General features: G+C 43.0%; 1 protein-coding gene across 3 annotated transcripts in view; it reads left to right on the top strand.

Moving 5' to 3' along the window:
• dgkza (diacylglycerol kinase, zeta a) overlaps positions 1–12,235 on the top strand; it is a 616,491-nt gene that overhangs the window by 376,477 nt on the left and 227,779 nt on the right. For all 3 annotated transcript variants that reach the window (XM_059651884.1, XM_059651885.1, XM_059651883.1), the window contains exons 4-9: positions 4,151–4,228; positions 6,208–6,264; positions 8,242–8,310; positions 10,304–10,375; positions 11,464–11,580; positions 11,709–11,780. In XM_059651884.1, the coding sequence (XP_059507867.1) occupies positions 4,151–4,228; positions 6,208–6,264; positions 8,242–8,310; positions 10,304–10,375; positions 11,464–11,580; positions 11,709–11,780 (465 nt within the window). The remainder of the gene's footprint in view (positions 1–4,150; positions 4,229–6,207; positions 6,265–8,241; positions 8,311–10,303; positions 10,376–11,463; positions 11,581–11,708; positions 11,781–12,235) is intronic.

The raw sequence follows: 12,235 nt of genomic DNA on the forward strand, positions 1-12,235 counted from the left end.
GGAGTGATTTTATAACAAGGATGTCTTGTCTGCTCCCAGTATTCATGGTTAATTTGAACTTGAGTATTGGGAATACAGTATCAATACTTTCTACTGGAGCTAGAATATTAGATTCGATAAACATCAGGAGGAGTATCAAAACCTTTTCAGAAAAGAACAGTTCACACAAAGGTCTGGCAGCAACAGTGTCATTTGATAAACGGGAGATCATATGTTTGTGCTGAATCTCCAGAAAGCATTCACTGATTGGAAAGAGATTGAATAGGATGCGGTGAACAGGGACAGCTCAGACTTCAATGAGTAGTTCTTTGGAAGGGAGAGTATAAATACGGTGCCAACAGCATATTGAATAGAGCAGTTAAAGTACAGGAGTAAAAAATGGAAGCTTTGATTCAAAAGATAGGAGCAGAGCCTGAAGTTCGTGGTGTTCCCATGTCCTTTTGTCCTGCTGCACTTGTCCTTCTAGATGGAAGTGGTCATGGGTTTGGAAGGTGCTACCTAAGGGGTTTGGTGGATTGCTGCAGTGCATCTGTAGCATGGTAAATGGAGGGGTGGATAGAAAGATAGAAACATAGAAAAAAAGGAGTGGGAGTAGACCAGTCAGCCCTTCAAGTCTGCTCTGCCGTTCACTATGATCATGGCTGATCATCAAACCTGTTCCCATTTTATCCCCGTACCCTTGGATCCCTTTAGCCCTGAGAACTATATTTAACTCCTTGAAAACATTCAATAGTTTGACCTCAACTGCTTTCTGTGGTACAGAATTCCGCAGGCTCACCACTCTGCATCTTGCCAGGACTATTCCATGTTGATACACTTGAATCAAGTCACCCCCGCTAATTCTTCTGAACTCCAGCTCATTCTCCCTAAGATAACGCATTCAGCCCAGGTATCCATCAAGCAAACCACCTTCGACACATATGCCTCTTACCTTAAATGAGGAAATCATTGGCATTCGAGATGTTATAAGGAGACGCTCGATAGGCTGGGGACATTTTTCATTGGAGTGTAAGAGGCTGAGGGGTGACCTTACAGAGGTTTGTAAGATCATAATGATCAAAGACAGGGTCTTTTCCCAGAATGGGGGAGTTCAAAACTAGAGCAGATAGGTTTAGGGTGAGAAGGGCAACTTGTTTTCACAGTGGGTATTGTGTGTATGGAATGAACTACCAGAGGAAGTGATAGATGCAGGTACTGTCGCAACATTTGAAAGGCATTTGGACTGGTATAGGAGTAGGAAAGGTTTGAGGGATATGGGTCAGCAGCAGGCAGGTGGGGCGGGTTCATTTTCAGAAATTTGGCCAGCATGGACGAGTTGAGCCAAAGGTTCAGTTTCCATACAGTATGACTCTGGGGAGGAGGCCATTCAGCCCCTCAGACTTTCTCCATCATTCTAGAACATGGCTGATCGTCTGCCTCAATGCCATTATCCTGGGCACTATCATTTGCTGTATTTAGTGTGTAGAAATTTACCAATCGCTATATTGAGCAAACTCAGTGACTGAGCTGCTGTAAGCCCTGCATTGAAGGATTTCAAATATTCATTAGCCTCTGAGTGAAGAGGTTTTTCTCCATCGCAGGCCTAAATAACTTACCCCTTTATTCTGATACAATCTGAGGTCCTAATCTCACCAGGCAGGGAAACTTGCTTTCTATATCTATCCTGCCCAGCCCTTTAAGAATTTTGTAAATTTCAACAGGATCGTCTTTCATTCTTCTAAAACTTGAGCCAATTTGGGCACTGTTTCCTCAGTCTCTCCTCATTGGGCAATCCTGCCGTGCTGGGTATTAGTCTGAATATTTCCCCAGTGTCTGCCTTCACGAAGGAACATGCAAGAGCGCTCTCAAAATTTATTTTGGCCACAGTTGGAGTGTATGCAGGCTTGGGGTGAGAGAATTGAAATACCAAATCTGCAGGGCAAGTCCAATAAAAATTCATGCAGGTGAAGAACAATAGTTAAAGAGGAGAGACCTGAGAAACTGGAATTAATTCATTTGATGCAAAACAGATTGTAAGGAGATTTGACACGTTTTAAATAAGGGAGGTGATGGCCGAATGGTACTATCGCCGGACTGTGAATCAAGAAACCCATATAATAATCTTGGCACCTGTGTTCGAATCCATCCATGGCAGGTGGGTAGAATTTGAATTCAATAAAAATCTGAAATGTGATGCCCATGAATCCATTGTTGGGAAAGCCCACCTGATTCACTAATGTCCTTTAGGGAAGGAAACTACCATCCTTACCTAGTCTAGCCTACACATGACTCCAGACCCACAGCAATGTGGTTGAGTCTTAACTGCCCTCTGGCCAATAAATGCTGGGCCTTGTCCCACGAATAAACAATAAAAAAAGTCTATATTTTCTTTACTGAGATGTGAGGGGCTTAGTTTATGGCTTTGATGGGAAATAGCTGGACAGGCAGTGAATTTGAATACATCTTTGAAGTGAAAATGATATCAAAACATAAAGCATGTGATAATACAAAGCTGTGGGGAGACTAAAGCCGTCATGGAAAGATTCAATTACCATGGTGCTGTAGGAGACCACTTGTCCATCTTCCCCCTCAAACCCTGCACATGGTCTCTTCGTTAGAGAACCGAGCTTTTCCCTTGTGAAAGCGTCCATTTAACCCAATTCCATTACATTCTGAGGTGGTGGATTCCAGCCCCCAACCACTCGCTGTCTCAGTAAGCATTTTTTTTTTCTCCTGCTGCTTTTGATTCTTCTGCTGATTACTTTAAATTTGTGCTCTGCCGTTCTCAGTCCATTCAAGTGTCAGAGCGGTTTCTGCATCCCTTTCCTGTGTAGACGCTACATGATTTTGAAAACTGTTTTTTTTGTTATATCCAATCTCCCCTCCAAGGAGAAAAGTCCCTGCTTCTGCAACTGAAATTCTTCATTCCTGGAGCAATTTTCCCAATCCTCTTCTGCACACTCTCCAATGCCTGCTGATCCTTCCTGAAGTGTAGATTGAACTGTATTATTTCCCTCTATGCAATGACCTTGCATGATTTAGCATAAAACTGTAAACACATTAAACTATGAAACCACAGATGTTCACACCTTAACTGTTTCACTGACAACTGAGAATCTTAAATAAGAGCTGTTCTGAGGAAGGGTCACCGGACCTGAGACATTAACTCTGTTGTTTTCCTTCACAGATGCTGCCAGACCTGCTGAACTGAGAAACTTACTTTAGAAGCCTTGGGAGGTTAATCTAAGCTGACATTTCAGTGTAATGTGGGTGGAGAGGTGGCCCTGATAATCTGAGGCTCTACTTACCATCTTGGGTGTTTGCCAATATGTCTTGAACCAATTCAGAGGAGAGCAAGGTTCCCTACTTTACCCTGACCAGCTATTAACCCACAACCAACATCATTTCTGTTGGTTAGTTCTCAGCATACACAACATGGTTTCCCACACCCTGTGGTGAGCCTAGTTCCAAAGCTGTGCGTCATTCTGGGATATTCTGAGCTCATGAAAGACGTTGTGCAAAGATCCTATCTTTTATTTAAGCTGTGGTTTCAGCAGAGAGCACCAGCCTTGGACAATTCTGAATAAATGTGCAATATTTTACATCAGTGTTGCTGAAGGAAAGGTTTGTCCCACAAAGTGAGCACAAAACTCCCCTTTTGAAGATAAAAATGCAAGGGATTTGATCTTGAGGTTGGCCAATAAGGTATGAAAAATAGCACCAATTTTGTACTTTCAGTTTTAAGTGCAGGAATTTGGAGCAGGAAGACATTGAAAAACCAGTGGAGATTTCCCAGCGTCAGTCTACACTGATTAATCCAGACTTGACTGGTGGGATTGAACCTGCGATCTTCCGTATCTCAGCATTGCTGATTGGAAAGGAATCAAGCAATGTCCTCAAAGAAAAGAAAGAAAATCAAGTATTCCAGTCATCCTGACCCATTACTAACGTCAGCTGTCCTCCTCTGCGTATCCAGAAATACGACAACCATGTTGACAAAGGCTGAATAGACCTGTCATAGCTCTTGAATAGTTCATGGTCCTCACATCTACAGCTTGTGGATGATGCTGGTGGGGCTCTCTGGTCCAGGAGAAGAGCCAAAGAGGTGTTGTAAAGTTAATATTTATTTGATGGGCCTCAGTTTAATCACTCCTTTCATCTCTCTCTGTAGCAGAAGTCAGTGTCACGGAAGAAATGTGCTGCCTGCAAGATTGTGGTTCACACACCCTGCATTGAGCTTCTCGAGAAAGTAAGTCTCTTGCATCTCTCATATCCTTGGAGATATACTTCCCATTAATGTTGATTTTGCACCTAGTTGTAGAGGTCATTCATGCAGATTTGTGTTTTTGGTCTAATTTTGAATGGGAAAGGAGAAACTTTGCAGAATGTTCCTCCAAGCAATGTACTGCCTTGAGCTAGGATGGCGTTTAGAGACTACCCTTCAAACAGCTTTTCCTTCATGTCATCTATTTTTATGTTCTTATGGCTAGAATAGCAGCAGTCAAAGGGCCTACACATTCACTCCTATCCAATAGGATTCCAATGGTCAGAACCCTTTCCCATTCATTCCTATTGAATGGCATTCCATTGCTCTGAACCCTTTCCCATTCACTCCCATTGAATGGTTTTCCAGTAGACTCACCTCTTTCCCATTCACTCCCATTGGATAGTATCCAATGGACGAAGGGGTCCTTTTACTCAGTTGGCAATGTCAAGTCACATCAACAGTGTGGGTTTGATTCCAATACTAGTTAAGTCAGCTTGAAGATCCTGCCATCTCAACCTTGTTCCTCACAAATAGTCACTAAATGGCCCTCTTAAACAGTAGAGATTTTCAATTTTCTTTTCACTTGCAGGATAACCCTGTAATGCTCTGTGTAATTCCTGTAGCACACAGTAGAAATGCAAAAGCACTCTATGTAATTGAGAGTGTGCGCTGTATAACTGCAGTAGTGTTCACTGTAATCCCCACAGTGATCTCTATAACTTCTATAGTGGTCTCACTTACATAAATAGTGCTCTGTATGCAGTAGTATTCCTTATAAGACTGCCTGTCCTTGCTTTTCATGACCTAGATAGTGTTACTGTACTAATGAGCTAACCTGGTTTGAGTTGTGAAGCTGAACTCTTTTCTTAAAAAAAAAACAAACAGCTTGTTCATCTCCCCCTTCCCCTCGTGTACTCAATTATTGAGTGTATTTCAATCTGGTAATCTTCTTTCCAGACTATGTTGTATGATTTTGTTTCATTAAACTGGAGTTTTCATTATTCCACTATAGTACGTGATTAAAATAATAATATCCATTTTCTGCTTTCAGTTTCAGAGTTTGCTATATTGCTAATGTAATATCATGTAGAAAATGATACAGATTTCCTTGTGGCCACAAGCTCAGGCCACTTTTATTTATATGATAGTGAAAAGCTATTGGCTGCCTCTGCCAGTTGAGAATTCCACTGTCCTTGCTCTGCATTTTTTTTGTTTGTTTCGTTTATTCATTCGTGGGATGAAGGTATCGCTGGTCAGGCAACATTTATTGCCCGTTCCTAATTGCCCAGAGAGGAGTTAAGAGTCAACCACATTGCTGTGGGTCTGGAGTCACATGTAGGCCAGACCAGGTCAGGATGACAGTTTTCTTCCGTAAAGGACATTAGTGAACTAGATGGGTTTTTCTGACAATCAACAATGGGTTCACGGTAATCATTATCTTAACTCCAGATATTTATTAAATTCAAATTCCACCATTTGCCGTGGCGGGATGCGAACCCAGATCCCCAGGACGTTATCTGGGTCTCTGGATTATCAGTCCAGTGATAAATACCACTAGGCCATTGCCCTCCCTGTTACAAGTTTACTTGTCACATTTCCTTGTCACAAGTTGCTGCAAACTACCTGCCAAATTCTCGTACCTTTGAAAAATCAAAGCATAAAACGGTCATCTGTATTGCCTTGAAACATTAGATGCAGCTTTCCCTTGAACAAATCATGTTGACTCTCTCCTATCTCTCTTGATGCTATCCAAACAAGCGAACTTCGTCCCAGAGAATGGACGACTCTGATTTTTCATCCAGTGTTTTTAATTCATTTCATGGACATTGCAAAGTCATTACCTGCAAGCTGTAGAAACCTTTTGCAAAATTGGATTGCCAAATGTTTGTTTTCCTGGCTGCGTACACCTGTTTAAAGATGAGGCCAGTTTTATGTTATGTTTTGTTATTTAAACCCCACAGATAAGTTTTAGATGTAAACCAACCTTCCGGGAGTCTGGGTCACGTAATATTAGAGAGGTAAGAACGTTTATTAGTAATAAAAATATAAATAAAAAACCAATGCTCTCCATTTGTTGAATGTGGCAGCCGTTTGATACTAAGCCAATCCCTTTTGACTGATCTAAGAATCTGGCTCTACATACAACGGATCCTGTGATACCCATTGTCTACAGAGAGAGAGAGCTTGGAACATCTTTTAAAGTTTAGTTGAGGTTTGGTATTTATAACTGGTCGGGTAGATATACCTGTTGAAGTTATGAACAGTGTTGGTTTTGAACAGTGCCTACTTAATTGCTTGTTTTCTTTTATTAAAAAAATACTGTGACAATGCTGTGGCTTTAAGAGTTTTGCTTTTTCTTTTATTTAGAGAGAGGTTTTTAGACCGAGGTACCGAGCTGTCCAGTTGGCAAGCCAGTAAAATAAACAGCTTGTGAGGCCTTGGTGCTTTTTTTTCCCCAAAGTTGAAACAATAGAACCAGCCTGAATGGGTGTGACCAAGCTCCCACAGAACCAGGATCTTTAGTTCAGCTTTCAGCAGTTGCTGTGGGCGTTTTAGAGAAGTAGAAGCTATTTTATCCCCCGTCTCGGTTATAGCTAAAGCCTGGGGTTGTCTGCCTGCTACACGAGTTGTATGTGAGGCCATGTGTTTTCTGAATTTGCCTTTTTGCCAAAGGTGTGTTTATGGGATGTTACTGTATTTGAACAATTAATTAGTAATAATTACTGTATCTATTACTGTGTTTAGATTTTCCAATAGACTTAACATTCCAATTCCTACCTTCCTTTAGTTAAAATACAACGTAGTGGATGAATAAAATGTGTTTTACTTTATATCTGGTGGTTTGACCAATCAAGTTGCAGCTGGAATGCAACACCTAAAATTTACCTTTTAAAATAAGAAAAAGCTAACAGCTAGACTATCTACTGAATATTTTGAAGGGGTTTGGCCTGATCCATAACAATCCTAAAATCTATTTCCATCTTTGTTTTAAAATAAACCTATGCAAAAATTTGATTCAATGGTTGAAGCTGCACAGAACTGTTAGGGTTTATATCGTCTTAACTAATCTTTGGGATATACTTAGGAGTTGTCAGGTTGTTGTCTTCTCATCTCTGGGATATAGCATATACCAGCCTAAGACATGCAATATATCCAGCTGCCCATGCATGAGTTTCTTCTATTCATTGTAGGAATATTTGTATTGTACCAAGACCAGCATTTTGGGCTAATCCCCAATTGCTCAAGAGAAGGAGCTGGTAATTTGCAGCAGTTTGTGCAGTGTAAGAACATATAACAGTGCTGTTTGGGAGGGACTTCCTAGTAATAATGAAGGAATCTTTCATATTTCTCTGAAGTTGAGGTGGTGTGTGACAGGGATGGGAGTGGAGGGATTGCACTCCTGCCCCTGCTGCCATTTTAGGGCATGCACGCTCAAGTGTGTAGGTGTGCACACATCACCCAACTGACCAAAGGTCCTGACAGTAACTCCCTGACTAAGGGAGCACATCTCCACTGTCTCAGTGAACCCATGCACCTCACTGACACAGCAAACTCATCTGCCACACCCCATCCCTGCAACACTTTCTCCAGAAGTCACTTCCTTTTGTAGAAGCTATCAATTGGGAGTTTTCTATGATTGTTCCAGCACAGGATACATGTGTGATTGGGAGTGTGATTTATCAACATGCATTTCTTAGTGCTCCTGAGATGTCCCTTTATAGGCTGGCATGGAGAGATGGTGTACCCTAAAAAGCAAGCAGTAAGCCGAGTTCACTCTCGCGCACGTTCTCTTGCTCGTGCACCCCCCGCGCCCTCTCGCTCCTGCTCCCACACCCTCTTGCTCCGCGCTCACACACTCTCTGAGGGAACTCCTTTCATTGTGTGGCTTGAGAACGTGGGCACAGTTTGTGAGAAGTTGACGATCTGAATGCGATGCCCATTACAAACTTAGCACCTGATTTTGTGCTGTTTTTGTTTCCTGTTTGTCCCCTCAGCCCACGTTTGTACGGCACCACTGGGTTCATCGGAGACGGCAAGAGGGGAAGTGCAAGCAGTGTGGTAAGGTAGGAAGCCTCAAGGCACGGCGTGCACTGCTCACCTATTGTACTGAAGATGAGATTTTCCACGGAGGCTAAAACTGAAGTTTTGGAGCAGATTATCCCAGTGCCTAAAGCTGTATGGAAAACACCCTCATTGTACATACTTCTGAACAACTGTCAGTAAAATCATAGGAAAACCTAAAATAAAATGTCTCCGTTAATAACATTTTGTGATTCAATTGTAGCCCTCAATATTATTCTAATTTTAAGGTCAACCAAGTTCAAGATTCGATGACCGAAGCCTTCTGATTAGTATTAATATTAACATGTTGGAGAAAGTCAATGTTCTGACTAGTTTGATGAAATGAGAATTGAGCAGGAACTTGAGCTTCGTCATGGTTCAATGTATCTGGATCTTCGACTGGTTTGTTGCCCTATCTCTGTTGACTGGAACAGCTTCTGAATTACTTATTTTTGTACAGTTGTGGGGCATAGGCATTACTGGCTGGCCAGCATTTGTTACCCATTCCCTATTTGCTTTTTAAAAAGTGGTGATGAGATGCCACCTTGAACCACTGCAGTCTATTTGCTATGGGGTTGACCCACAATGCCCTTAAGGAGGAAATTCCAGGATTTTGGCCCAGCAACAGCGAAGCAAGGGTAATATAATTGCAAATCAGGATGGTGAATTGCTTGGAGGAGAACTTGCAGGTGGTAGTGTCCCCATATATCTGCTGCCTTGTCCTTCTAGATGGAAGTGGTCGTGTGTTTGGAAGGTCCTGAAGAAGCATCTTTGGTGAATTTGTACAGTGCATCTTGTAGATAGTACATACTGATGCTACTGAGCGTCAGTGGTGGAGGGAGTGGATGCTTGTGGATGCAGTGCCAATCAAGCAGGCTGCTTTATCCTGGATAGTGTGAAGCTTTCTGAGTGTTGTTCATGCTGCACCCCCCATGAAGTGGGGGGTATTCCATCACACTCCTGACTTGTGCCTTGTAGATGGCGGACAGGCTTTGGGAAGTCAGGAGGTGACTTATTCACTGCAGTATTCTAGCTTCTGGCCTGTTCTTGTAGCTACTCTGCTAATGTGGTGAGCCCAGTTGAATTTCGGATCAGTGATAACTCAGATTATTTGTAGCAGGGGATTCAGTGATGGTGACATCATTGAATGTCAAGGCATGGTAGTTAGATTGTCTCTAACTGGTGTGGTCATAGCCTGGCATTTGTGTGGAATGAATGTTACTTGCCATTAATCAGCCCAAGCCTGGGTATTTTCCAGAAATTGTTGCATTGGATCATGGACTCTTGCACTTGCTGAAGAGTCTCTGAGTATCTCAAAGAGGATCTAATAAGTGAGACTTCGTGGCCCAGAGGTTGCTGTGCCATGATGTAATGTAAAACAAATACAGAAAAGCTGGAGAAACTCAACAGGTCTGGCTGCATCTGCATCTGCATCTTTGTTGCGATGAAGAGTTGGACTGGACTCAGTCCTAACTCTGTTTCTCTGTCCCAGAGCTGCTGAATTTCTCCAGCATTTTCTGTGTTTGTTTAGGATTTCCAGCATCCACAGTATTTTACTTTTAATTTTATTGTGAAAGACAGACACGGGCAATACTTTGACTGAAGCTGAGGAATGGCCGGATGGAATAGAAAAGGAAAATCAATCCTGGGAGATGAGGAAACTGAGGCTCAGTGTAGATCTGGTGAAATCTGTTTCTTCTTCAGCCAGGAGAGATGAGACATGAATGGGATTTAGACATCAGAATGATTGACAGCTTCAAAGACTAACAGAACTGTTACAGTACAGAAGGTGACCATTCAGCTCGCTGTTCAATGTCTCAACTGAGGCAACCTCCACCACAATCCCAGACAATCCCAGACTTGAACCAGTTGCTGCTCTCAAAAGGCCTTTAGTAAATGTTTAGGTCTCTCTGAAGTCATGGCATGTTGGAACAGACTGATTGCTTCATGAATCACTTACTTTCCATCACTTTTGTGTCTTTTTCTTTTAAACAGGGTTTTCAGCAGAAGTTCACTTTTCACAGTAAGGAGATTGTTGCAATCAGCTGCTCCTGGTGTAAACAGGCAGTAAGTCTTCTATTTTGAAGGGATCTAAGTCTGACTTTGCCACAGTCTGCTGCTAAGTAGAGTACCAAACACTCTGGGGATAACTCAGCAAGTCGAGCAGTCTCAGTAGAGGAAGACTTTCATGGTGGCTCAGTGGCTAGCACTGCTGCCTCACAGCACCAGGAACTTGGGTTCGATCCCACCCTTGGGCGATGTCTGTGTGGAGTTTGCATGTTCTCCTCGTGTCTGCGTGGGTTTCCTCCGGGTGCTCCGGTTTCCTCCCACAGTCCAGAGATGTGCAGGCTAGTTGGATTGGCCATGCTAAGTTGCCCACAGTGTGCAGGCATGTAGAAATGCAGGGTTACGGGGAGAGGGTAGGGGCATGGTTTGGGTGGGATGCTCTTCAGGGGGTCAGTGTAGACTTGATGGGCTGAATGACCCCTACATGGGAGGCATTCCAAGACCCAGAGCAAATCTTTCAGCTTGGTGATGTTTATCAGAATTGGGAGATGCTATAGATGAACAGCTTTGAAGCAATTATAGATCCAGCGTCAGGGAGACGATTCAGTTCAAAACTCTGTGATGGGCAGGCGGCAGGAAGGACTTAAACACCCAAAGATGTGGAAGTGACCCAGCAAGGTCATGAGTTTAATCCTCTGGCAAAAATGTCTTTCGACCTGCTCCAATTTGTTTATGAAAGTTAACTTCTCTTTCAACTTTTCTGTTTCTCGTCCCTTTCAACTTTGCTTTCCTCATGCAATTTTAATGCAGGTGTGGGGAGTCAAAATGTGCATATTTTATCCCACACTTGACACATATTAAAAACCAGCTCACTGTCTAGAAGGACAAACATCTTTTGGTGGCACCTGAGGCTGTGGAATGTATTTGTATTGATTTGCAGCCTCTGATAGTGCCAAAGCCAATACTGACTGTTTAAACATGTCACATCCTTGATCTATGACCCTTCTGGTCTTGTGACACAGCCAACTCAATGCCGAGCAGCGGGCAAAGGACGGAAAGGTGGTGCGTGGGGTTCAAAGTGTACAGGTATGTTCACTGGAAGGTTAATGTTTTACCTGGACTGCTTCCGTTGTCCTTTTCCCCTGCAGTATCACAACAAGGTGACCTGCTTCATGCTGCAACAGATTGAGGAGCCGTGTACACTGGGCGCTCATGCTGCTGTCATTGTTCCCCCAACGTGGATCATACGGGTCAGACGAGCACAGGTGAGGAACGGGCCGTCTCCCCGAAACCCCTCTGAGCTGACCCTCACTGTCCCTGAATTTGCTCTGAGGTGACCCTCTGATCGCCACTAACTCCTGCCTTGGTCCTCTTTTCATTTCTTTCCTCTCAGAACTCACTGAAGTCAAGTAAAAAGAAAAAACGGACATCGTTTAAGAGGAAATCTAGCAAGAAAGGAGCCGAGGTAAGCAACTGTCTCATGTTTAAAATTGTTGTTAGGTGTCAGGTTAAAATATTACAGCTGAGATTTGGATGTGGACACAAGGCGAGAGTATCTGAGCTAGCATGAGGATAAAAAGGAATGAAAGGGGCAGAAGGGGTGGTGATTTTTTTAAAAGAACAATTGCTGTCTGGAAATGGGTGTTGCTAATACGGCCGCTGTTTTTGAGATGTGGCGAGGAGCTACATTTTTGGGCTGCTACAGTTCGCTTGGGAGGAGACATACTGACATTTGAAGGCAGTTCAGAGAAGAGAAGACTTTACTAGGCTGTACCCGGTGTGGAGGCACTATCTCATGAGGAGAAGTTGAATCGCTTGTGCCTGTTGTCATTGGAGTCGAGAAGAATCTTATTGAAACACTCCGTCTTCTTAAGGGACTTGACAAGGTAGATGCAGGAAGTTGCCTTCCCCTTGTGGGAA

The sequence above is a fragment of the Stegostoma tigrinum genome, chromosome 17 (genome assembly GCF_030684315.1).
Source record: "Stegostoma tigrinum isolate sSteTig4 chromosome 17, sSteTig4.hap1, whole genome shotgun sequence".
Taxonomy (NCBI): Eukaryota; Metazoa; Chordata; class Chondrichthyes; order Orectolobiformes; family Stegostomatidae; genus Stegostoma; species Stegostoma tigrinum.